Below are 27,127 nucleotides of genomic sequence, written 5' to 3'. Positions count from 1 at the left end.
TGGAAAACTCAGAGACCAAAAATAGTGATTTAGGTTTGGGAAAGAGAAGACAAAATACAAAGAAGAAGCCATTCTAAGGAGAAAGAAGCCTTGTAAAGAAGCAAAGACTTGACTCCAAGGCATCTGGCCCCCCTTTCTAAGGTGCTTCTAGCAAAGAGCTCCTGTCCCTTCCTACCTGTTTATCTGTGTTCAGGCAATGTCCCTTTGTCTCTTGCGCTAGTGCCAGAGAAGGTTGTCAGAACAAGGCTGCTTTGTCCTTGAGTGTTTTCATCTGTTTCTGCAGACTCGCTCTTTTCATGTGTTCATAAAAAATACCCTACATGGTGTCACCTCCCCATCATAGATTGCTTTCTGGAGAAGGGAGTCCCTCAGCATTACCTTGGGCCGGCCTTCCTCTTATAGCACAGAAGCTTTATCTCCTTCCATGCCCCAAATGTAGCTGAGAAGATGCTGTGCAGAGAAGTCCCCTGTGCCTCCTTGTTAACAACCTACAAGAGGAATGACAACATTTCAGTGCATTAGAGCTGGCAGCTTCAATCAGTCTGCTGTGGCCCCTTGGCTGTTTTCTCCGATCTGTTTGGGACACGTGGGCCATGTCTCTCGGTGAGTGACTGTGCGTATGCAGATAGGGAGCACGTTGCTGCTGGCACAGCTACAAGAACTGGGTGGGCATTTCCATCCCAGATGCCATTGGAGGAGGGAAGAGAAGGATTATCATGGCCATTTCACATTGCAGTAGTCTAAAACCTGTCAGCCTAGGGACAGTATCTTCCCTTGATAAACAAAAGGGGGTGGAGGGAAGCTATTGGAAAGCGGTATAATAAATAAAATTGGTTTCACTTGCTCAAACTTTAAACAAAGGAGTTGACCTTCCTTGGCACCTGAAAAGCACCAAGGCTTTGAGATGTTAAGGTGTTTGCCTTTTAATTGCTGACACTTCTCAACATCCACAGAAAGCTACTTTTAGGTGATGGCAGGGTGCTTCAAGCACTGATTTTTCTTTCCCCCTCTTCTTTAAATTTAAAGAGTCTGCAGAGCTGTTCCAACATCATGCTCAATTGTGAATGAGCTTTACACAGCCGTTCTGGGAATGCCCTGCTCCAGGAATGACACTGGCTTTTCATCCTGTCCCCGGTGTCTTTCTCTCTAAGGAAGCAGAAGGTCTCCTCTGAGCTCAGAGTTAAAGATCCAAGCCATGTTCTCCAACAATGCACTAAAAGAGAGAGTAAAGTCAGAGCAGAGCAAGAAAGGGAAACTGCAGGAAGATGGAGAGGAAAAAATGTGGTGAGACATTTCCTGTTCGGACTGGGAAAGAAACTGCTTTTCAGTTTCTCTTGCATTACTGGAAACCATTATGCCTGTATCCCAACAGCATTCCATTTCTGAGAGTAGGATCAGCCACTGGGGTACATCCCATCAGTATTTCTTGGTGGATTTTAAACTCTTCCAGCCTGACTGTATACATGGTTTCCACTTGGGGCTTGTCTGCAGCAAGTCCAATTTGGATTTGTTGTTCCCATCAATGCAGCTCCACTGGTGGTAGTAGCAGTATAGATAACACTCGGCTGCATTATCTAATCCTGCAGGGCTGTGACAGGATAGTAAAAAATAACAAACGAAAGTGTACCTACATTAGAGCATTAGTCATTCCTTGCGTGTTACTGGTATTGCTGCAATGCTGGGCAATTATGCATATGAATTTTCTATATAAACCTTGGCTCCCTTTCCTATTCAAACTGGCTATTTTTTTTAAGGGTAGATTTACGTTCTTAATCTGTTTACAGATGAGCACAAAGGTTTCATAATTAAACTTCCAAATTGGGTAGCTTAGCTCAGTAGTTGCTTTTATAATGGTAAGACAGAAAGTAACCGTGCCAGTGTGTCTGTGGAAGAAGTGTCCTTAATGTCAACATGTCAAAAAGACATCCCTGCAGCTCTCTGGAGACTGAAATCTAGTGTCAAGGCAGAAGGAAGCAAAGTCTAAGTGAGAGTTGTACTGCTGTCAAAGCAAGTTATTCTGCCATATAGGAGAAGGAATTTTAAGAGAATGCACTGGAAAGCAGTGTCCAGATTGAGACATAGATTTGATGGGCTTATTTGACATCTTTAATTCTCCATTGACAATCCAGAAGCTCCCTAAAATGATTTGCAATGTTTTCATGCTGCAAGTAAAAGCTGAATGTGCGCCTCATTAACAGCTCATTAAGTTGTTAATATTGGTCATAAGCAGCCTTTGCTACAGCACAATGCTTTATACAGTGCGGCAGCTCTTGCTTAGCTCTGCTGTAATTGCCTCTTTTTATCACATCTCAATGTAGGAAAGATGTTTCTGTCCAAGCAAAAATATCATCAGTTTTTGATCAACTGCGCTTGCTTACCTCTGCCACTGCTATTGCTGGTGTGGGTGGCGTTGGGCTGCAATTGCCATGCGACATTTTGCTCAGATGATGAACTTCCATCTCACAAACCCAACAATTTGATGTCGATTTTCAGTACTGACTGTAGCCTGAGACAGACAGACTCTCCATACTCAAATTCATCATCAGGACTCCTGTCTTTGTTCTGTAGTTGGTGCAAGCAGCAGTGGGAGTGGTAGGACAAATTAGCTGTTCTGCTGCAGTGTTATATGGCCTGTGAAGAACCGAGTGCAGGGACATCCCTGCACAGTACACAGAGGGCGGAGGGATGAGAAGCCTGATCGTGTATGCAAAGCCTTACTGAACTAACAGCACAGCTACTCTATTAAAAGCAAAGGAATTAACCTTCCTTTCAAAAACACGAGCAATCAGTAGTAAAGTAAAATGGACCATAAATTGCACTGGTAAAGAAGTGGGGAAGCCCCTGGCTGATAACTCATATTCAAGCAGACACAGGCTGGAGTTTGAGTATTTTTGACTAAAGGGTTATATCTGCAGCCAAATTTCTATTTCCTCTAATTGTGCAGTCCTGCTCTGCTTGTTTTCAGTCATCCTGGGATATGTGAGCAAAATGTTGTAAGTATTTTCATATGGGTCTCAACTCCCGTGGCTTTGCCTCCTCTGTACATCTTTGCTGTGAAGCCAGCTGTAGAGAAACACAGTTGGTTTTCTTTTCTGACATCTGTTTGCTGTATCCATCGTCAATCATGGAACTGGAGGCGTTTCAGGTTGCCTGTTGTAGACTGAAAACAAAAAAGTTGCCATTTTTTCTTAAGAAAGTATGAATTAACAATATTCTAAAACATTCTGGCCACTGCAATCTGGACACCAAGATGATATGGGGGTATGGGACCACACTGATGAACTCAGGGATGCTAAGTAAACAATGAAAGAGAAGACTCTCACTCAGAGTTGAGAAGATGTAAATTTAATCTCTCTCTCCCCAGGAGCACAGTTCTCCATGGCTTCCCTGGGGTTCTCGACCATTGCAATCTGTAAATCCTAAATTAATCCCTCATGGGGGTCAGCTACCCAATCTTGCATTAAAGCCACAGCAAAAGGTTATCGCAGTGGCAGATCTCACCTGCTCTCTTTGATTTTTTCTGATACGGCTTTTAACATTTGGTATATGGCAAACCCAGTGGAGATTCACCCTAATTATTTGACACGCTCTCTTGACTTTAGTGGAGCATAAGGAGTTGGTGCTTATTAGGCTTTAGTAGGTGCTGCCGTTACTGTTAGTGAACATTAAGTGGGTGCTTTTGTCTGCTGCCATGAACTTGTGGTATTATGATGTTAGAGTGTGGGATTAACAAATTATAATGAGTGGAACATGACTGTAAATGGAGGAGGAGGAGTCTTGGGAGACGAATTGCCTGGGGAAATAGTCTGAAGTAGGTAATTTTGCCTCTGTCTAATGGGTAAACTTCTTTAAGAGAGTTGAGAAGCGGTGCTTTCCCACCCTGTGCTGCTCCCTCTCCTCCTGGTGCACATGGGGGAGGATCAGGCCAGAGTATCAAACACTCCGTGGTTCTTCACCATCCCTTGAACAGCCCTCAGTACCTCCTGGGGGGTGAATCCTGCACTCTTCAGAGCTGACACCGCTCTGTTACACCACTTTCACGCTGGGTTATCTCTGCTAGCATTAGCAGAGCTAACCCTAATTTGCATTGATGTAAGTGAGAGGGGATTTTAGCTTGTAAGTTTATGTCTGTCTGTTTGTTTGGACATACCTAATGCTTGTCAGACTCTTGTTGTTCCTGCTCATGGGTCCATCTCTGCTGACTGATGGGCTGCCTGCCTATGTGTGATCATACCCTTGTTGACACAAAAGAAATAGAGGGAAAAGCTCATTTTATTATTTTCCCCCTTCCTGTTTTAACCACCTGTATGCTCTTTCCAGAGGCAGTCCGACAGTTCTGTAAGGGCTTTACTTTTGGGCCAGGCACTCTCAGTCCCATGATGGATAATCTCAGTATGCAATGTGATAGCCTATTTTAGGTTTGTATTAGCTAAGTAGAACTGTGGGCTTCAGCAAAAGAGAAGTGTGGAGGTTTTCTTGCAGGCTCTAACTATTTTGCAGTACTGCTCCATAAGATTCGCCTCGGTTGCAGGCATTGTAATGCGATCATGGTAACTTTTTCTGCATCACTCAGATCGTGTCTGTCCCATGAAAATCCTGGATTGCACATGGCTCATTGGGAAATCTGAACCCCATTTTAAATGATTACTAATCACAGCAACAGTGTTTTCACCACCGCCGGAATAGATGGTGAGGGACAGGATGAGAATTACTTCTGCTTGAGTCACTTGCTAGTTTATGAACGTTCTTCATGAATAAGTCATATCCACAGAGGTTTCCTCAGAACATGATTGCCTCCTCAGTTCTAAAAAAATGGCATTGGCAGATAACCTCCTAGAGTCTGGGTCCATGGAAAGGATGCTCCATTTCTAATCCTTGTTCATGTCAATGTTTTTCCAATCTGTGCAGTGAATGTCATCTCTTCCTCTTTCCTCCCTCCACCCCCGCCTCCCTGTCATATCTCTGTAGATGCTGAAGACATGCCTAGCCAATATTGGGAAGCTTCCCAGTGCTAAGCAAAGAAGCTGGGGATGTTACATTTGTGTATAATTTGCAGCTGCTTTTATTTATTTTCATGACTTTAATACCCTTAAAAATTTGATGTGGCAAAACATAGCTACTGTACTAAGTGTAGTATACAGGGAGGGGGCCAAGTGTTTGCCTACCCAGATAATATGGCACAGAGTAAAGCAACTGTGGGTGGGCTAGATTCCCGAAGTCCCCATCCTGACAGCTATTCTCTTCGTCCTCTCCATCCCTTCTTCTCCATCAGGGTAGGTTTATCTGTTTATTTTTCTATTTTTGCATTGGTTAGGTTGTGCTTCCTCATCATCAGTGTTCATGAGGGTTAGAAGATGTTGTTCAGGTTCTTCTTGTATTGACTTCTATTGGTCTCTTGTACACTAGGAAATGCTTCAGTTTCTCTTACACTGATCTATGCAACCATGTAAATCAATATATCATCACATATATCACATACATCACCGTCCCCAAAAAAGGGCTGTTTCCTACTAAAGCCTGTTTTTTTCCAGCTGCTTTAACCTCCTTCCTCACTCAGTAGGTGGTTGGGCTTCTCAAAGATGAGGGAGACCAGATTGCTCCTTTCCTGAGACTCATTTCAAGTCGCAGGGTGACACAAGCCTGACAAAGTTAGTAACTGGCAGAGCACTAGGGTTTGGTGCCAAATTGTCATGCCTAGATAAGAGGGTAGGAGCACTCAGGTCCAGTATTAACAAATGGAGTTGTGTTGGAGGGGTTAAAACCCACATCCTTTGTGTGTGGTTCTTGCCTGTCTTATTGCATCTGAAATATATCTGGGTAACCCCAGAAAGTGCAGTCCTTGGAAAAAGTGCATACCTCCATCACAAAATGTATCCTAGCTTAAAACAGCCAGAAATTGGTGGGAAACATCTTTTACATTCTAAATATAGCTTGTGCCGCTTTGTCACAGCGGAAAGCAGCTTCGCAGTAGCTGTTTTTGAAGCACAATTAACTAATTGTTATTGAACTAATCAGCATCGCTCACACAGCATTCCTGATGACACAGAGGTACCGCTGCACAGGGGAAGTGTTTCTCACTCCCACCTCTCTTTTGCAGACATTGTAAGAAAATGGCCAATAAATGCTGAACATTTTTCTCTCATGCTGTTTTTCCTTGGTGGAAGGAGTGGCTCCAAACATCTGCAGATACACCTTTTTGTTCTTTTTTGGGAGGTACCATCCTTGCATTCCTTCTCTAAGCCCATACCACAAGAAATCCCTTGTGTTTCACTTTGCCCTTTCTGCAGATCAGTCTCGCTGTTTTATCTTGTGACCTTCTGTTTGTTTTGTTGTGTTTGGCTTTTATAATCCACTTAACTGTTGCTTATCTATGCCATAACTTGAGGGCAGTGTCTGCAAGGGGAGAAGAAACAATCTGTTCTCCATGACACTGTAGGAACAGAACTTCAATACGGTGAGGATGGTTTAGGCTAGACATTTAAAAAAAAAAAAAAAACAAACAAACAAAAAAAAAAAAACCAAACACCCAACCCAAACCTGAGAGTTATTTTAAGAGTTATTAAAATAGGGATATGCTGGCAGAGTTTGTGTGGGGAGGACAGGGGAATCTGGAAAGAGGTCAGTGATCAAGATTACACAAACAGCTGACCAGCTGAGTTTATCCCGGTGTGACGCAGGAGGATGGCTTGTCTGAGCCCTCTCCAAATCCTTTCCAGCTCTATTTTCCATGACTCTGTGTGCCAGGAACCAGTGTGTAAACTTTGGAGGTGCTGCCTGTGCACGCTTTAATTGTCAGCACATGCTACATTGAATATTGCTGTGTCTTCTCTCTTGTTGTTGCTCACTAGGTAGATAAGATTATGGCTGATACGTCAGAACATGCTGCCACCACCCCTCCATTATAATGTGTAGACATACAGATTAGAGGCTTTTTGGGCCTGGAGCTGTCTCTTTGTTCTGTGTTTATGCAACACATTGTGCAATGAGATTCTGGCCTCTAGGTGCTAACACCAAAATGCAAATATATTGATTACTAGGGAATAAAAGCAGGCATGTTCACAAAAGCATGCTTTGATGAACTGAGGGGAAAATGCTTGCTAGATAGAAAAGGATCAGAGGTCTTTACAAAACAGAAATTTGCTTGGGATTGTTTGGAACTGTGGGATCAAGCTGATGCACAGAAAACCTTCAGTCTCTTTCACTGCATTTTTCTCCTCATTTTTTGCCTGCATGTTTATTTAAATGGCATGAGTACTGGGGAATCTTTTCCCAGGCTTGTCTGTGAATTTCCTGACATAATACTGGCATTAGAGAAACAATTAGAAAGTCAGTAGAGGAGAAATCCTTTGCTACCCAGAAATTGGAGCAGATGTAAGAGCAGCAAGGAATGCTTCATAAAAACAGTTATTAAGTTTACCCAATGAATCACAAGGATTTGTAGCCTACGTGTTCTACAGAGCATCGTGGCAACTGTCACTAAGAAAAGGAATAATAGTTTCATATTGATGAAAAGCTCTCAGTGCCACACAGCCCAGAGAGCAAATATCCCAAGCAAGCAGTGAGAAAAACTAACGTGAACCCTCTGCAAAGCACGGAGCTCCGGTGCGGGCAGGCCACTGGGGATTTTAAGCACCTTCTCTTTAAAGGTTATAAGCATTTGCAAGCTCAAATTGACTGCAGTGTGAGCAGAGACTGTTCAGTATGACTGGAAAATGAGGGCACTGATATGTTTAAATGTGGATTTAGATGTGTAACTTTATTCATGGGCTCATTTTGACTTTCTCTTGAATTTCCAGATAGATTTGTTGCCTTTACGTGATCCTGCCAACATCATCCCAGTCCATAGATGATGATGGGTTTTTTTACTAATTACTATACAACATGCTCAGCCTTTCTTCTTACGTTTTGGCTGAGAGTTTCAAGGAGACAATCTCAAATGTGAATTGAAATCAGATAAGAAGAGAAATGTTTACAAATACCTGCATAAGATTTCAAGGCAGGATTAGACACAGAATTAGACTTCATGAATACATACATTTTTTTCAGGGAACGTGAAATGCTTTCTACCTGCCAAGAGCCAGTTTGGACCCTCGGGGGTCTGTGTCATTCCTGCTCTAGTTGATAATGTCACTAACACCTAAAGCAGTGTGAGGTATGCAGCTTTAACCTTGCCTTTTATGTATTTGTGATTTCAACAGCCATGAAAAAATTCAGAGCTCAGTAATCTTGAACTGCATTCCTAGAAGGTAAAAGGCTTTTGAATTCACCTTTAAAATACACTTGCTTTTATTGGCACAGGCTGTCCATACATTCAGTGAATGGTTTGGGGTTTCAAACAGGTAGAGTCTTTAGGGATGTGTTTCCTTCTTTTTGAAGTGTTTCATTTCACCCTTAATGTAACGTGCTGTCTGCACAGAGCCACATCAAGCATCAGCAGCACTTTTCTCCTGTCCCTTGCTGTCAACAAGAAATCTGTGCTTAGAAGAGGAGGGACACATCAGCCTTTGAAAGTTGAACAGAGAGACAGACTCACAGGGCACAAAACCAAACAATTTGCATCTCGTCGAGGCTCTGGGGTAGTGAAATGTCTTTTTCCACATAATCATTTTTTTTTTTTCCTCCCATGAAATTTTCCACCGCTGTGCCAGCAAAAGTGCAGCTCCAGCAGCGGGAGTGTCAGTGGAGAATGATCGTTGGCAGTTTTTAACCATTGTGGTTCTTAGACGTGGTCCAAAAAGGGTTTGAGGAAAAGCGGTGTTTTTCTGGCGGCAGGCTGCGCACTCTGGCTCTTCTAATGGTCGCATCTCGGAAGCGGCAATTGCTGCAGGCTGGCACACGGGATCCAAAGAAAAAAGCTATTGAAGATGCTGCTTCAGACCTGGGTATTGAGAGCACTTTGAAGCTGTCAACTCAGGACAGACAGTAGTGTCACTACCTAGAAACAAAATACATTGTTAAAGTGATCCATTTTCTTCTGTGATTGTACGTATTCCTGTTTCCCTGAGCATGTCATCATCTGCAAATCTCCAAGATGTATTTTCAGGTTTGTACTGTGTGATCAGTTTGGCCTCTCTAATGTGTGATGTGAAAGTCTCAAAATTTTGAGATTCTTGGTCCTTAGCAGAACAGTACCTGAACACAGCCAGCCAGTTTAGCTGCTCCCTTCACTCCTCCGCAAAGTGCAGGAGACAGGGCAGCGGCGAGACGAGGGCACCCCTGTGAACAAGCTGTATTTTACTGATGGTCACTGTCACCTCTTGCATTCGCTACATCCAGCCAAAAAGGAAGCAAAAAATATGATAAACAAATAGTTTTAACTGAGCACTGGGATAAAGGCTATTTTCAATTTTGCCTTTCACGTTTTAATTGTACAGCAATAATTTTGTAATAGAGTTGCCGATGGCAAACATGCAAAAGACATTAACTTTATTTATGTTTTGGATTATTAATGTGGCTGTTAAAATTCCTCCAGTTAGTTTTGATTGAATTGTTTTTTTGTGTGATTCTGTCGTTTAATGGAGCGGTAAATAAGAATTTCTGATAATGAGCCCAAGCATCTGTCACAACAACCTGGCGCTGGTTATTAACATTTCCATTAACGGCAGGGTGGGCAGTGATAATATGGAAACCACACAGTTAGAACAAAATAAATAGTTGGTGTCAGGCTGAGTGGGTGTTAATTACTATTTTATTTTATAACTCTGGGGGGAGGGACTATTGGTAGAAAAGTGTGACTTATGAAGGTCATTCTCTCTGAAGAAAGAAGTCCCCAGAGGAACAGATAACCAGGGCTATCTGACTTGAGTAGTGAATGTTTTATCACTTCTATTTATGGCCCATAAAGGGGCAGAGAGAAAAGAGGCAGCTTTCTCAGGTGGTCTGGGTGAAGGCTATGTCACCGTGAACATGGTGAACGGAGAAGTGTACCCTTTGCCCTGCTTTTTTCTTCCTGCTTCTGGAGTTTGAACTGGACACGCTTCGGCACCTCTTCTGTAAACAGAACATGTGCTGTTTTGTTAAGACCTGCCGGAGGCAGAGACAGCAGGTCGGGAAAACAGACCATTCCTGCTAGCCACTGGGGAAGAAAATCCACCTGCACCAAGGTGGATCCTGACAAAGGGAAGGATGGTGTGACCCAGGTGCACTCAAAGATTAGTTTTCTAGCAAAGCACAATGCAAAGAAGAAATGCCATCAGGAGCCAAAGACAGCCAGCATGTATATGTGAAGGTATAATCAAAACAGAGCTAACAAGTAGCAAACTAAAAGTGATTTTGTCATACATAAAATATTAGTTGAATTGATTAGTGTCTGACTGGGTTTGGAGGTAATTTTAGACAGTATTTTGGCCCTAAGTCCTGGAGCCTTGAAGACAGGCTGTTATAAAGACCCGCTGCTGAGTGGGAGGCCAGGCTGATGGCAGCAAGGGGCTGCCTTGCTCCCAGTTACTGTCAGGAGCTGTCGGTCAGGAGCACAGTGTCACTGCCAAAGGCAAGCCCCAAACGTTACTGTAGAATGAAGACAAAATTCTCCTTTCTTTTCCAAAGCTGCTAGCAGGATTGAGTTGGTTCAATGTCTACCCCAGTCTGTGTGGGACAGGACGTAACCACGTCCAGAGGCTCGGCTGCTCCTCAGTCCTGGGTGCTGAGATTTCCCGGTGCTATGGATACCTCCAGGGCTGACTCTGTTAGCTGACTTGTGGTGTGAACAGTCTGTCTTGGGTCCTTCTGCAAATGGAAAACTGCAACCTGGATATGAACTAGTTCTGCTTGTCACTATTAATTCTTCTGTCCTCCTTTCTCTCTAGCACCAGCGCTGGCCCCACAGAACATCCAAGTAAACTCCCTTTCTGCAAGCCAGCTGGAGCTCACCTGGGACCCCCCTCCTGCCGACAGCCAAAATGGGAACATCCAAGGCTACAAGGCAATCCTCCTGTTCCTACTGATTTCATTTATCTTGCTTGGCATTGCCATTACTTGTGAGATAGCTCTACGAACTACAGTTGCCCTCACTGCATAAGGCAAATTAAAACAGCATTCAGACTGCAGTACAGAAATGACACTAAGTCCCTAAACCAAAAGAAAGAGAATGAGATTGCGGGGGAAGAAAAGGAAAAGTGTGTTGCTATTTGTGGAGAAGGAGAGCATGGGGAAGCAGGGTATGCAGATAAGGAGGTAGCTCCACTTATGCAGGCAACATATCTGCTCCAAAAAGCAACAGACACACAAGAGCTAGGGGCAAGATATGTATTGAAGAAAATTAACTGAGCTTTCTATCTATCAAATGTTACAAGCCATTAGGAAAAGCAGAACTTTTTCCAAGCTAGAAGCCTGAGCCAGGTCAGATTTCAGAAGAATTATTTCATTTCCTTAACTTTAACAAAATTAAATCAGAGTATTAATTGTGTTTGGTTCACGGGAGATGAGCACGTTGCGGAGGCATGTTGTTTAGCTTCTCCAGCATGAGAATGGACCCTTAGAGAGTGGAAATGGGCAAGTCTACAAACACTGGGGCTTGGCTTGGGTTCAGTGTCTGGCTCTGCCTCTGTCCATGAATTTAGGTCCATAAGCGAAGAAAAGCCAAGCCAATGTGAATAATCTGGCATCCCTTCTTGGCAGTTACAAGCATCCTTATATATCAATTCATGTTCTTTTCCTTTTGTACGTATATAGATGGCTCTAACAGCTTGGCTTGCAGAGCCAAGGTGGAGTCTTGCCTTGGCTCATTCTCTCAACTTTCTGGCTTGCTTTGGCCTGTTGTAATGCTCTTGCTGCCAGGCCTGTCCAATAAGTAGGGCTGGCACCACTTTTCCTCTTGGAAATGACTTCTCCAAAGCCTAATTTTATGGCATCAGGATTAAAAATTATGTAAGGGAAGAATGGGGAAATGTATCTCAAGGAACTTTAGGGAAAGTCTTTATTACCCTCTTCAGGAAGACATTTGCTTGTCTGTCTGTGAAACCATTGTGTGCATACAGAGACGAATTATGGACCATCATATCAGGATGCCAGTGCTGACAGGCAGCTAGCAGTTCAGGGAGAATTTAAAAACTGACCTCTCGTTGCTGAACTCTGGCAGCTCATATCTGCTGTCATTAGGCCATATTCTTCAGCCTGTGCTCTATTTTTGAGTGATGTACTCAGCTACTTGGTCACCGGACTCAGGGGAATTTGCCAAAGGAAGAGAAAAGATTGAGTATGTGGTGAAAAGCGTTAGTATGCCATTTAATGGAGGAGTACAGAGCAAGACTGCACCATCTTCCTGATCTTTCATAGCTGGATTGCCCAGATATTTTCAAGGTGTAGGATACAGTAAAACATCTCACTGTCCCAACAGATTTATTACTGGGAGAGCGACATCCAAAATGACACGGAGAAAGTGAAGGTCCTTTTCCTCCCAGAGACAACAGTCCGGCTCAAAAATCTGACCAGCCACACGCAGTACATGGTCTGCATCTCTGCTTTCAACGCAGCTGGGGACGGCCCCAGGAGCAGCCCGTCACAGGGCAGGACACACCAGGCGGGTACGGGATTGTTGTCTTGTCTCAAAGCACAGGCTTGGCAGTGACCAGCGTGTAACTGGGCAGTGGCTAAAGGAAATGGGTGGATGCAGGAGGGCACTGGTGTTTAGATTTAGGTTTTGGATGGGTCATTACATTGTAATGGTCTTGGAGGGGAAAAAAGGGATCAAGTAAGTGGACCATGTGGGAAAGGGAGTGATACAGCGGAAATAAGAATGGACTGGCAGAAGGACCAGTCCCTTCACAAGGTCCAGAAAGAAACTGTCTGTGGGTCTGTTTGTGGCCTCTGCTATGACATCTGAAAACCTAAAGGAACTCATCTCCAGTGCGTGAAAATTGCCCAAACAGTCCTGTGAGAGAATTATTGTGCTTTTTATAATTTCTCTTTTTTTTTAAAAAAAAAAAAAAAAAAAAAAAAAAGCTGGATCAGCAGCCATGCAGGCAGACTGAGCTGTCTCTGTGCTGGACGTGTCCGTGGTGGGAGCGCTCCAGCACAGGGTGAAGGCAATGCCTTGGTGCTGGCTGTGAAGAGAAGGTGTGCACTCGGGCTGTATGCTCACGCAGCACCCTTCTGAGGGTCTTTCCCTTCTGTCCTATCTCCCTGCTTGCTTTTGAGGTTCAGCTTTGCAGCTGAGAGGCTGCTTTTTTTCAGACAGATTGCGTTTTCTGACTGATTACAGGACATTGGGATACAATTGACAGATCCCATTCTCAGCTTGTTACCTTTAGATTTAGGCTGGGAAAATAAACCAATGTTTTATAATATATATGTATATCAGATTGACTACTGCTACTGCAATTCAATCTCTTTGTAATCCTTTCAGCACCCAGTGCTCCCAGCTTCTTGGCGTTCTCTGAAATCACTTGCACTACACTCAATGTGTCTTGGGGCGAGCCGACAGCAGCAAATGGAGTCCTGCAGGGTTATCGAGTAGTCTATGAGCCTTTGGCTCCCGTCCAGGGTAAGAAAGACCTCCGATCATACATATTCATGGGGAAATGACAGAAAAGTACTGTAGTATCTTTTATCTCTGCCCAATTTCCTACTTGTTCTCTGCTGTTTTCCAAGAGAAGCCAGGTGGCAGAGGGTAAGTAAAACAATTCCACTTTTGCCAAAACTGTTCAGCAAACTATAATATTGTGGAACATAGCTTTTGTCTGTTCTCTCTCATTTTCTTGCACAAACTATATTCTGTGTGATTTGAAAAGTCATTTTATGGCCATCGTTACCTGGTATGGACAAAGAGGAAACTCAGCCTGAGAGTGCCTGATTGTCTCCCCGCGTTGCGCTTTGAAATTGCTGAGTAGGCTCCATCCCAGAATAGTCGTCAGACACATTTGTGTTGCTTATCACATCATGTGTCACTTCTGTTATCGCAAAGATTGCCTGGGCATCAAATGTGCTAGTCATCACTGGTACCGCTGCTGCTTTTGACAGGGGAGAATAACTGAAATAGAGATTTAGTTGTGTCTGTTTACATGGAGTTTTCAAGTAGCATTTTTAACCCAGCACCAGATTTAAGCTGGACCACAACAATGTGGTGGCCACAAATGTTTCATTAATTTGCCAGAACAGCAACGGAGAAGGATTTGGCAATTTCTCTGAAAACAAATGTAAATTCATTCCAAAGGTGAATTAGAAAAGATTACAGTTTGTGGATGGTCTTATTAATATTTTCATATTCCTGGTAGATCGCCAATAGTTCAATAGGATGTCCAACTTTGGTAGTGTGACAGCAGGGAGAGTAATTTCAGCCATTGCCAATCCATTTTAAACTCTTTTTCAAAGAAATAAGGATATCAATCACTCGTATTTGCTTCTTCTGTAAGGAATAAAGATCTATATTGTCTGAATATCCATGTCTCATGCACTGAGGAAGTTATATTCAGGAATGAAAACACGAGAATAAAAGCACTTTCAGCCTTTACGGCTGGCAGGTTTGAGCACAAACAACTAATGCAGAAAGCATTTCTAATTCTGACCAAGAAATGTGCACAGGGTATGCAGGATGTTCAGGCTGTTTGGGCATTTCCTGCCTTTTATTCATTCCTACATAGTGTTTAAGAATACATTTTTTCCCCTGAAAATATGGACGTGTCAGATCATGTTTTCTCTGTATGCATTTGACTTAACATCCTCAGATTCTTTGTTTTCTTTTCTTCTCTCCCCCACATCTGCCTGTGCTATCTCTGACTCCAGTTTGTCTCTCCTTCCCCAGCAGAAGATTTCTGATGCGAGCAGGGAGGTTATGGAGGGCTTTTCCTCAGATTCTAAATTTTGCCAAAATTTATTTCCCAGTTTCCACCCATTTGCTCTCGTGCCAACATTTTTCTTTCACCAAACGTATTTATTCTCCCACCGTGGTAAGTAATCCCTCCCTCGATGCCATCATTTTCCTCTGATAGAAAAGCCATGCTCCTTTATTTAGAGAGCAAGGCAAGCCAAACTTATTTGAAGATGGAGCACGTAATGGTGCTGAAAGCAGGTAGCGAGGCTTGTGGGGCCAGCAGCTGCCAGACCCCACGATCCCGGAGGGTCCTTCCAGCCCCAGGTCTCACGTTCCTCCGTGCCAGCACTACAGTGCAACAACATGGATGGACCAGACCCCTGGAGCTTTTTTCCTGCATCTTTTGACTTTGCACCCATCCATGATTTTTGGCTGAGCATCCTCACCGTTGTGACACCTCCTGCCTTCCCACTCACAAGCCACCACTTAAAACCTGCACATTTTGCAAAACTTTCTAACTGTGATCTGTTCTTTAGCACAGCCTTCTCCCTCTTTGACCTTTTATTGTTTAAGCTTTACCATGTTATGTTTTACACAGTAATAGACAACAAAATTGCCCTGGAGCCTTTTTTAACAGTTCCTTTCTTTTGGAACATAACTTCAAAATGACAAATGCTTCCTGATTTGTCTCAGAGAAATGAAATAGTACACCTAGGGAAGGAGGGAGCCCTTTTACTGCTTCCTCGTTAACCAAGGAAAGATTCCTGCAGTTATAAATTGTATCTGGGAGAAAACTTTGAACAGAAATTGCGTGGACATTATTCTTTATTTAACTGATAAAAACTGAAAGCATCATCTTGATTTGCATAAAATAAGCATCTGGATTGAAAAACATCTTCCTTCTGCATTTTTCTGGAAAGATAAACTATCAAGCAGCCTTCTCTAGTGGGAAGAACATTCTCCCACTTCCTATCTTCTTGGTTTAAAATGTGTTATGTACATCTACAGAACCAGAAAAATGCCAAAAGGGCTCTGTAAATTTGAACTTTCTGTTCTGTAAAATATTTTATAAATCAAATTATTTCCATTGACTTACTTTTAGAAAATTTAACTGAAAACTAGAATTTTTGTTTTCAAAGCACTCACTACCACTCTGCCCTTTATGCAGCACTGAGGACCTAAACCTGAAACTAGCTATGAGCCTTGATGAAGGAAACAGCACTGGTTTTAATTCACCTGTGTGAGAAAAATTCTTAGAGAGTGAGAAGAGTGAAACACAAGTCACAACTTCAGACTTGTCCAAGCTAATAGTGCTTTGATTGCATCCCCTGTTGAAGTGGCATTTATACCCACAAGTTACCTGTGAGATACACATCCTTCATTCTGCATTCACTTGGTAATGGTGGAAATGACAGGACAACATGAAAGAACCTGGCCCTTGTTTCCTCCTCCAGGCAATGTTGCAGGTTACTTGGCAAAGCAGCAGTGGAGAAATGCTTGCTTAGGAAGCAGTCTGCAACGTGCAGTCCTCTTCGTTTACCTCCTCCTTTCTTCCCAGAGTAATTAGTGAAGTTGCGTGTAGTCTCTTGGTAATTTCCCAGTTGTGTTGTAAGGTTTTTTTCTTGTCAGTACCCACTTATCAAGCTTAAACTGTAATTATACTTATCAGTGCTGAAAATTGGCTATTATCACTACTTAAACTCCTGCTAATTGTAAGAAATACTTTCTTAGCAAACTGTTAGATAATTTTACTTACCATCTAGATGTAATAAGCTCCACTTGATTTCTTCTTTTGCATTGCAACCTTCTCTTATTTTTTAATCTGCATGTCTGTTCTAGGGGTGAGTAAGGTGGTGACCGTGGACATTAAAGGGAACTGGCAGCGCTGGTTGAAGGTCCGAGATCTCACGAAGGGCATGACCTATTTATTCAGAGTGCAAGCCCGAACCATCGCCTATGGACCTGAACTGCAAGCCAATGTCACAGCTGGGCCAGCAGAAGGTAAGTGGAACCATAAAAGCATGTCGCAAGCCAAATCAGTTATACAAACATGATCCAACAGCGGGAAATAGTGCACTCAGGGCTTCACATGAATTTCCTAGCCAAGGAGAAGTTGAGTCACAGGAGCTCAGGACATGATTCAGTGCGTTTCACAACTGCTCATGAAAAACATGTTTCCTTTTTTCCTGAAATCTAGAAGTCTGATGTGAATAAACAAAACAGTGTTAATAAATCATAACTCAAACGGGCTAGCCAGGGATTTCACAGCTGCAGCCTTAGAGCACAGTGCATAATTCTGACTGTACTGCTATGTGGTGGAGTCAGAACTGGAATAACTCTGCTGAAACCAGCCGAGGTTCCTGGATGTAAAGCCAGAAAGAATTTACAATTATTCTCTCCTGACACTTTGGCTTATGCAGAGGGAGAGGTCTGCAAATTTCCTGATATATCAAGAGGAGCTACAGGCTGAACACCAGCTTGGTTCAATGTGTGTACCAAAAGAGTTTGTTCTCTTATTTGATCAGTGATTTTGATAAACAGATAATCTAACAAGGTAAATGCCCTCCAAATGATATAACCCTGTCCAGTAAATCACAGAACATCAATGCAGTGGTGGCATTTCTGATTTTGGCTTCTTTTCCAGCTCAGGGAAATATTTGCTCCCTCCATCAGAGCCACATCTGGCAATTCCACCCTTCTGAGTGCCAGCAAGCTTTCATTAGCTCCACAGCCATTATCTGGGACAGCGGCACTGTGGATCCACAGTTTAACTCTCATGCCCTCCACCACAGACAGTATAAAGCAGGAATCCTCTCTAGCATGGCCATGGCATCTTCCCAAGTGGATGGGCAGGCAGCTGTCCCTGCAAACCTCTCCCTGAAACTTGGAGGCTGGCTTCACCTCTCAAGTCAGAAATAGCAGTGGCAATGTGCAAACGCTGCAGATATGTTAATGGTTAAAATGAGAGTGGTTTTACTCTTTCCTTCTTAACACAGGTAATTGTAAAACCCAGCCATTGATACATGACCGCTGGTGTGAGAATAAGTGGAAAATTTAGGTTACTAGCCCACTGAGCTGCCTATATGTTGACCAATATTTCTAGATAATTTTTTCCCCTATACCAGTAGAAGAAATGGAGAATACTGCAGTCTGTCTGTGATACCACAATCATTTGTTAACCTTGTTTCATCCTTCAGGGTCTCCCGGCTCCCCTCAGGAAATTCTGGTGACAAAATCTGCTTCTGGGCTGACGCTACAATGGACTGAGGGAGATCCAGGAGAAAAACCCACAACTGGCTACATTATAGAGGCACGACCCTCAGGTAAGCTGGGGGAAACACAAAGAGCTTGATGTAATGAGTTCCCTTCTTTCAGTCCATGCTGAAAGCCATCCCACAATGGAGAGGTTGTTTCTCGTTCCAGTAAGGTAATGGGATTTTGTGAGAGAACGCCATCGCCAGCCAGTATTAAACTGTTGCTGGTTTATTATGTGGTTTAGCACATTTTCTCCTGTTTAGGAATAGTCACAGAAAATTACCCTGAGTGCTCTGGCTTTCACTGTGCTATATCACTGGTAAATCATCCAACTGATGAGCTAATATAGTTAATAATTAAAACTCACTTAAATGCTTACAGCGTCTTTCGTGCACAAGGACTAATAAGTACTTGCAAGCTGTAGTTTGAGGACCACAGATAGAAATCTGTCCTCTTCTGCAGCAGAACACAGCAGCTAATTATTGTTTTACTGTTAATAATAGGGGGCCCAGGACTTTAGTACCACATACACATCACTTTCTGCATTTATTCTGCAGGGGGAGGGCATTAGAGGGGGAAAAGGAATCCCCTCACCACCACAGTTTTTCTTGGTGCTTTCTCAGAGCTCCTTTGCTTCTGGGATTTTCATTTTACTGAAGCTGCTCTCTGCTTTTTCCAGAATATTTCCCAAGTTAGACAAGGTAATTTTAAAAGTAGGCGTATGCTCCAGCCTGTCCACAGCCTCTCCCAGCTTGGTTACCCCTGACAAATTCAATAAGCACACACTTTCTGGTAACCAAGTCATTAAGAAAAAACAGTGAATGCTGCCAGACCCCTGTGTAATCTCACTTGATAATTTCCCTCCGCTCTGACAGCAAATGTTGATAACCATTCACCAAGTACAGTTTTCTAGCCAGTGATGCATCTACCAGATACTTGTTTCACATAGGCCGTGTTTGAATGTCACGATGTCAAAAGCTTTGCTGAAGTCAGGATAGATGATGTCTGCTCTTTCTCCTCTATTGACAAGGTCTGCTACTCTGTCACAGAAGGAAATTAGACATGATTTATACTTGACATATCCATGTTGGCTGCCTGTTTTTTCCTTTTTTTACTTCTAGGTGCTTGCTCATTGCTTGATTATATATTGATTAAATGAATGCTTATCTGTTTGATTATATAAGGATCCTGTTTCTTGTATGTGTCTTGAATGTAACGTTGCATTTAAAACCAATTATTTTGATTACGTTTAACCAGACCAGTAACAAAATTATTGCCTGCGTTTGTGTGATCGTCACTGAAGATGCAGATATGGAAATACCTGCCTCTGATAGAATTTGCTCTGTGGTGAGGCTCTGCTGTGGCCCTAAAATTTCTTCCTTATTTCTATCATTTAACTTGACAACTGTTTTCAAAACAAAGTCAAGGGAAATGTGTACCTTCTCAAAGCACTGTATTTTCCCAGAGTGATCAAGATTTTTTTTAATTAGAGGCATGACACCACTGTGCTTCTATTTCCCTTACCTCAGTTTACTGATTTCTGCCCTTATTTCTTCATAGGTAGAAAATACTATGTCTTATTTGAACAGCATTGTTTAGATAGCAAGTCAAACCAAAACTGTTCATTGAAGTTCACTTACCAGTTTATATTTGCCCAAACACGGTTTTTTGAGTAAGAGCATTTTAGAGGGAAACCTGCAGCCCATGTACAGATTGTCTGCAAGCTGGAAATTCAACTTGTGTGAGTAGTGACACTGCAAACTCATCCAATGTTCCTGGGCTTCTCTTACCAAACATTTTGCAGTTCATGGCTAAGGATGCAGGATTTGTGGTCCACTCATTTTGAGTATGAAGAAAATAGTCTCTCCAAGGCAGGTCTGAGCTGCATTAACCCTGGGTCACTCCTGCTGGCCCCACTCCACTGATCCTGGAAACACACAGAAGAGGTCTTATTCTCCCGCTCTTGCAACCTGACTGTTGAGGCATTTAATTCCTCTTCAGATTATTTTAATCCTATTCATGCTGCTGTAGCAAATGAACTAGGCATTTGTATGCTGGATTCTCATCCTTCCTTCTGGTTGCAGCTGTAGGAAGCGTGAAATGTGATCCAGGAGAGGAGACAGGCTAATTGGAACGTTTGCTTATTTCGCCCAAGCATCAGCTTCCTTTCTGTGCCTCTTTTCTTCCTCATCTCTGCACGGAGGAGTTTGAAATCTGAATTACGAGCTTAACAAAAGCAGGGAACTAATTCCTTCTGTCAGGGCTGGTCATTCAGAGCAGCTTCTGTTTTAATATAGTTCTAAGAATTTGCTTCTGCATGTTGATTTATATGGGTAGTAGAATGTGGATTGGAGCAACCTTTGTTTTTAAGGAGTTGTTGTCCAAGAGAAGAGCAGTTGACTTGTGCCCTTCACATAAAATCAAGGAAGGAAAAGATATATTCATCCATCTGAGATTAAAAGAAGGGGCTTTGGACAGACAGATGAAAAGCTTTAGCTTGTTGCCAATATTTAAATGCAATACCACTACCTTAGTGTTTCACATCTCAAGTGTCATCTATTATAGGCCTCATTACCCCAAACGTTAAATGCTGTATCATCTCATTTTCCCTGCTGTAGCTCCCTGCCAAGACTCTTCCATCAGAGTAAGAGGGTGGCTTTCTGTCAGAAATGGCAAACCCTACTCCCTTTTGTCACTTCCCTTTGAATTTTTTGGTACCCTGCTGTGTCTCCCAGGGCTCCAGCTGCCCTGCTGGGTTTAGCAATGGTGGCAGCAGGCAGCTGAGATTGTTCATTTAGTCTCCCTGTTTCTCTCCCGGATTTATGGATGGTGACCAGGCTGACTATATCCTCTGCATTTTGAATATACTCAGACACGGGGATGGAGCACGCAAACCAATATTTTTTGCAGAGTGATCTGTGCTAGAGGAAGACATTACAGAAACAGAAGAGTTTTTCTTTTCCTTCAACTTCTCTGTCCCTGGAGAAATGAATTCCAGTTTAGTTCCTTGTGCATTACAAGAAATGCAATTAAGCAGCCTCTGTCACTGCCATCGTAAGCACTCCCTAGACATCAACTAGGCTGGCTAAGGAATGGGTATTAGATCGTGTCCTCAGACTTTACGTACAGAGGAAAAGACAGAAATGGCACAATGATGTTAAGGTTCCCAGTGCTGCTGGAAGGAGTGGAGAGGTTGATTTCACCCCTCTTTTCCCAACTCCATGCTGCATCCAGTGCTCCTCTCTGTACTGTGCTTTAATGGTGGGCACGTGGCCTCTAAAGTACCAAGCAGTCTCACATAGACTTGCCTCCCAACTGTCCCCTGTCTACAGAGACGGTGTTTCTGCATAATGTCCTGGGGATCCACACTGTCAGGAGTGCACATGAATATGTAACTGCCAGCATGAGACCTTCATGCATGTGTTGGCGTGCTGCAGTCATCTTCAGCTGCAGGGCAGCCGTGTAGGTGTTCAGTCAATCTGCTTCATGGCTTGTGTCACCTCAGGAAAAGCCTCTGTCCCAGGACAAGCTGATAAGAGGTTTCCTCTTCTGCTTCCTCTCCCCATGCATGCATTTTGGATTTTGTTTTTTTGCTTTTCCCAAGCAGGGGATGACTTAAGCCCAGCGGGGGAGAATTGCATCTTAACGTGTTTCCAATAGTAGTATTTCTAGCACCCTCACTGGCATGAACAGGCCAGTAAACCTCAGATCAGCCACAAATCATGAGTTTAGGTCACAGACAAGTCAATAAACTGTTTCCTTTAGCTCCCCGAGATGATCAGTTCCATGAAGACGTTTTGGGGAAGAACCTGTCTACTTGGAGTGGGGATTGTTCTTCCTAGAAATGCTGGGTTTCACTTCCAGCACCCCGAGGGCAGATCTCACTTTAGTTTCCTTTCTGGTGTCTTGAGTAGTGTTTTTATGTTTTCTTCCTTTTCTATTTATTTTTAAACAAATGAGGGAGTGCAGTGTCAAACATGGACACAAACCAGCAGAAGTCAGTAAATTCAACCTGAAGGGTGCAGCTGCATTGCCGGCATCTGTCATGGCGCCTTTGGTTTGCTTCTGCTCACGAACGACATGCCGAGGCTGACAGTTTGTCAGCTTTCACTTCCCATTCCTGTCCTTTCACTAGTTTGCATGATAATCCAGACCTTTGCCTCTGACAAATACACCCACATTTTAATTTTGTCCTCTGTAGGAGGAACACTACTTGCGTTCAGACAGTCCTTAACTCTCAGCAGCTTCTCCCCTCATAAACCTCCTAATGTGTAATTAGGAGAAGGTTTTACAGCATGGCTCTCCTCTTACTCTAAGAGGGGAAGGCTGGTGTTTAAGATCCAAATAACTGACAGCTTTCCATCTCCCCAGCTGCAGCATGGCAGTTGTTTATTAGTGGCCTGAGTTAGCAGAGCCGGGAGCCTTCCTTCCTGACTGACAGTTTTATTCAGCGTGGAATCCCCGATTAATTGCCTGCGAAGCCAGGCTGGCCTGTGGATGCTGTGGGTGGCTGCAGCACAGGATGGCCGGCGCCTGGCCGGGAGGGTGGCCAGGGCAGGCAGGACATGGTGTTAGGTCAGAGGTGGTTTCACGTTCCCCTGTCATTCAGATCTCCTCATGCACGTGCCGCACTCCCAGATTGGGTGGAGAAGTCAAGGCTGGAGGATAAAGATCAAATCTCACATCAGCAGGAAATAAGGCTGGGGCAGGGCCTGGTGAAGCCTTTATAGAAACAGGAAGCAAAGAAAAATTAACCTTTTTGAGGAGCCCTCCCTTTTCCATCAGACATTTAGGCCTTTTTTAAGAAGCCGAGTGAAAGGCAATATGAAATTAAGAAAAGGACAGATGTTATTGAAAGAAAAGCATTTGCAAGCAGTACACGTGCATCCCTGCTGCCAGCTGTGCTGCCTCGCTCAGGCATTAACCAGGAGCGGGCTGGGGCTGGCACCTTGCACCTCTTGGTGGGAGTCCAGTGTTGCAAATGCTTTTCTTCTCCATTTCTATAAGTTAATGCCCAGTTGATATCCCAACCATAGCATGTGCATCTTTTCTTCCAAAACTGGGTGGGAAATACTGTGTACAGTGTACTAATGATTTTCTACTGAACTTAAAGGCCAATCTTTGCTATCACAGGTGACCTTCTAATGAATTCTCTTTCAGCTGAACTTCTAACATTTAGAGCAAACCTAGTTTTGAGGGATGATGGAAGAGATGCAGTGAATGAATTCACAAGTGTGTGTTCAATATTTAATCTCAAAGTTCACCACTGAAATAAAATGCTTTCTTAGTTTGGATATATCTGATTGCGATCTCTGTCTACAAAGAAGGGCCTGAATATTCCAGATGGAGAGAAGATAAATTAATTGAGGCTCTGGAATTATAAACCTTGATGTCTAGGGCTTGAGAAGCCACAGACTCTACTGTTCATAGCATTTGCATGGAGTCAGCAGTGGGGCAGACATAAGGATGTCCCCCTTTTCAGGCTGCCACCCTGCAGTTTTCTGACCACTGTAGCTGCATCAGCACCTCCCTGGGATCCCAAGGATCACATGCTGAGTCCCATCTTGGCCAAGCCCTGTTTCCTACCCCAGAAAAAAAGTTTGGGCAAAGATTCTTTTAATGAATCAAAGGGGGATGGGTCAGAGAAGATATGGCCACCAGCCATAGCCTCTCTGTGTCCCTGTGAGACAGGAGTCCCTCTGGAGAAACATCCACCAGCAGCCTTTGCTGCCCCACGCCATTGCCACCATAGCCAAGGGGACAGAGAGGTGGAAGTGCAATGCTCACTTCTCAAGGGTAGTTTTCCCAACTTCTGCAAGCTTTACAGAGTGGTTAAATTTACACTTCTTGGTCTGTTGGATGTTCTGCACTGTGCAGCCTGATAGGTTTGAGAAAATGAGTGAGAAAGTGTGTGTGTGAACAGTTGTGTTTGTTGCAATGAGTGTTGAGCATTTATTTTTATTGTTGCCTTTTCTTCCCCCATTTAAGTGGCTTTCAATGCAAACAAATTGCTTTTCAGACAATTCACAATGGGCTCAAATTCTCTTATTGCTGTTTGCAAATGTGTTTATGAAAGCTCAGGCAATTCTAGCAATTATGGCAATATTTTATAGTCTGAGATGCATCTTCCTAGTATTGGTGGTTGCAACAATCTAACTTTGAAAATGCATCCCTCACTCCACCCTCTTCAGAGAATCTAAATCCCAAACTCCCTTTTTATTACATTGTAAGTTTATGTGGTAGAAATAATCTAGCCTTCTATTGCCCTGTAAAAGGGAAGTCAATATTTTATCTCTTGTTTTATAGCCATTGTAATATCCAACTAATACATAACAATGGTACATTATGATAACTTCATTATACTCTGATCATGCTGGTGAATAATGTATTGGTCTGAATTTTAAGCATGACAGAAAAATTACCTATTTTTATTGTTCTTTGGTATTTCTCAAATGTAGCTGGAACAATAACATTTCAGTCTGCTTTTTGCATCCACTGAGACTGCCAATCCTCATGATCAGAAAAGATGTAGTTTGGGGGTTGTTAGTCATTGTGTGTGTTGCTAGACGTGCAGCACAGTACAAATTACTGAGCCAATATTTACTGATGCCAAAGTTAAAACATTCACATGGCAATGCACCTGCAGTGTTAATCAATCCATCTTTGCTGCTATTCCCTTTTGCACAGAAGTAGGCTAAGGGCCAAATTTTGCTCTGTTACACTAGCACAATTCTGGAACCACTGCGGTGACTCCAATTAGTTTACACTCAGGTAAATGCGAAGCAAATGAGAACAGATTCCTGCCTTACATTGCAGCAGCAGAAAAAGTCACTGAGGGTAGTGCTGCTGGGTCCTGCTTTATTGTTACCTTGATAACACCTCAAGCTGCAGAAGTCATGCTGATGCTCGAATCTCACAGTGCAGAGGACTTTCTTTCAAAGCAGGCAGCTCCTGCGCTGGAGTCCTATCTACGCAGAGGTTATCATCATATTCCTGTTGCTGTGGGAGAAAAATAGGCATTGCTTTGAACAGCTTTGAAAAGTAAAAGCTCAATGGGATACTTGTGAGGTCAGATCTATAACTACACTGGCTCAGGCTAGCTGAGAGTTTGGCCCCATGCGTAGACAGTAACTCCATTTTGTCAGCAAAAGTGCTGGGCACCAATTGTTACTGAAAAGCAGTCCGTTTAGATTAATGTTTGATTCCTGCACTCAAAATTATTGACTGACATTTTTAATTATAGTTGGTTTTGTTCTGACTGGTAACAGCATCCATCTTGTTGAAAGTTCTTTCAATTGTAGTCAAGTGAATATAAGATTACGGGTATGGATCAGGGACCAGAATGGTGCCTGGTCAGGATGTGCATCAGGATCAATGTCAGTGTGGCTGCTGAGAACCAAGATTACCCTACTGAAATGCTCTTATCAGAATGGCATTGTGCTTCTAACAACTTTGAGAGGTTTAGAATACAAACAAAAACTCATTCCTGTTTAAAAATGCATGGCACGGAAGCGCAGTGCCGGCTGTCGCGCTCTGCGGGCTGTGCCACGCTGCGGGCCAGCAGATGCGAAGGACACATCACTGTTGATATTGTGAAGCAAGCAGCACTCTGGTGACACCAGTCCACCCGGCACCAGTTCATGCAAGGCCACAGTACCTCCCACCAAGACCCAAATCTTACATTAGTTTGCAAAGCCTAGCCTACGCACTTCGATAGCAAAGTCAGTTTTGCAATGTAAAAAGCAGGCAAAACCTGTGTGATTAGGGCTCATTAATGTAGCAGGTTGCTTTGGGTTTACTTGCTCTGTCAGATAACAAGCGTGCTGATGCGGTGACCTTACCTGATCAGGAAGCACCCAGATGGCTGGCAGCTGCTCTAGCCAGTGCAGGTCGCAGATTTTAGAGGAAACCTCTTCCATCTGGGCTATTATAAGACCCCATCATGAATAAATGCCTTTATGGATGGGGTCTTGCAGGGCATTGTGACATCCATGTGTATCACTGAGCAGCCTTCAGGTAAGCATGTCCACTGCCTGTGGTTGAAATACACAATTAATGACAATTTTTTCCAATGAGCAGAAGGAAGTGCCAAATCACACAGCGCATGCCATTTCTCTCCTTGCTGCTTTCCTAGATGAAGGACTGTGGGATATGTTTGTGAAGGACATCCCTCGCAGTGCTACCTCCTACACAGTTGGCCTGGACAAACTGAAACAGGGTGTGAGCTATGAATTTCGTGTGGTGGCTGTCAATGAATTTGGCTATGGAGAACCAAGCGTTCCCTCTGTGGCAGTATCAGGTAATCATGGATTTTTTTTAATATCTTTTCCAGTGGAATTTCTTAGGGTTGGGGGAAGAAGGGGGGGGGAAAACAACCCAGATTCTCTAGTTGCAACAAATAATCAAGGGCAGCTTGTTTTCAGTTGTTCTAGGATAAAACCAGAATAATATAGTAGTGAATCAAGGCTTGTTATTACTGTATACTTTACTCTCAAGAGGAAAAATGCATGTGTGCCATTTTTAAGTTTGACAAAAGACCTTCTCAGGAATTTCATGAGTGTTTAAATGTAAGATCTCTTGCCCTAAGACTAATTTACAGTCTACAATTTGCTTTTTCTCCTTTCCTAGTATGTTGTTTTCTTTGCTCTGCTTTCTTCTTTTTTTCCCAGGGTTCTCTTCTCATTTTCTGTGTTATTTTGTATGTAGCTCTCAAAAATATAAAAGTTTCACAAAATTATTCCTGATATACTCTGCTCTGACAGTTCCAGTACAGTATGATACCTCCAGTCCCCCTTCATCAGAACAGCTCGTTGGTGATGCTCTGGGGCTCTTCCCACCATCCCTGCAATGCTTATTCCCAGTAAATAGGGCCATGGCCTAAACACGCTTCCAAAATCCCTTTGAGCAGCCCAGCATTCTGATTTTCTGAAGGAACTTCAATACCTCTAAAAGCAAATTCCACTCAACTTGCCACGTCTGGGTGGCTCGAGTTCGGTGGCCTGTTGTGAAGTGGGAGACCTTGCCCTCGTGACGGCTTTGCCTAGGTCTCCTCCTAGCCTTGCACAGACAGCTCTACTCCAGGTTGGTTTTGAGCAATAGGTTTCATCCTTGCTGTGTCAGCAAAGA

At 43.2% G+C, this 27,127-nt stretch overlaps 1 protein-coding gene and 1 long non-coding RNA gene across 5 annotated transcripts in view; one reads left to right on the top strand and one right to left on the bottom strand.

Annotated features, from left to right (window-relative positions):
• Window positions 1-27,127, top strand: part of SDK1 (sidekick cell adhesion molecule 1) — a 417,651-nt gene that overhangs the window by 373,166 nt on the left and 17,358 nt on the right. For all 4 annotated transcript variants that reach the window (XM_074886027.1, XM_074886028.1, XM_074886029.1 and 1 more), the window contains 6 exons: window positions 10,806-10,921; window positions 12,335-12,521; window positions 13,343-13,480; window positions 16,586-16,747; window positions 17,944-18,069; window positions 26,136-26,300. In XM_074886027.1, the coding sequence (XP_074742128.1) occupies window positions 10,806-10,921; window positions 12,335-12,521; window positions 13,343-13,480; window positions 16,586-16,747; window positions 17,944-18,069; window positions 26,136-26,300 (894 nt within the window). The remainder of the gene's footprint in view (window positions 1-10,805; window positions 10,922-12,334; window positions 12,522-13,342; window positions 13,481-16,585; window positions 16,748-17,943; window positions 18,070-26,135; window positions 26,301-27,127) is intronic.
• Window positions 8,269-16,627, bottom strand: LOC141950765 (uncharacterized). Its single transcript, XR_012631153.1, has 2 exons — window positions 16,503-16,627; window positions 8,269-8,935 (listed from the first exon to the last, which is right to left on the bottom strand). It is a non-coding gene; the product is annotated as an uncharacterized LOC141950765 (long non-coding RNA).

This window comes from Strix uralensis, chromosome 16 (genome assembly GCF_047716275.1).
Source record: "Strix uralensis isolate ZFMK-TIS-50842 chromosome 16, bStrUra1, whole genome shotgun sequence".
Classification (NCBI taxonomy): domain Eukaryota; kingdom Metazoa; phylum Chordata; class Aves; order Strigiformes; family Strigidae; genus Strix; species Strix uralensis.
The sequence above is the reverse complement of the archived record's forward strand: the minus strand, read 5'-3'. Positions and strand labels throughout refer to the sequence as shown.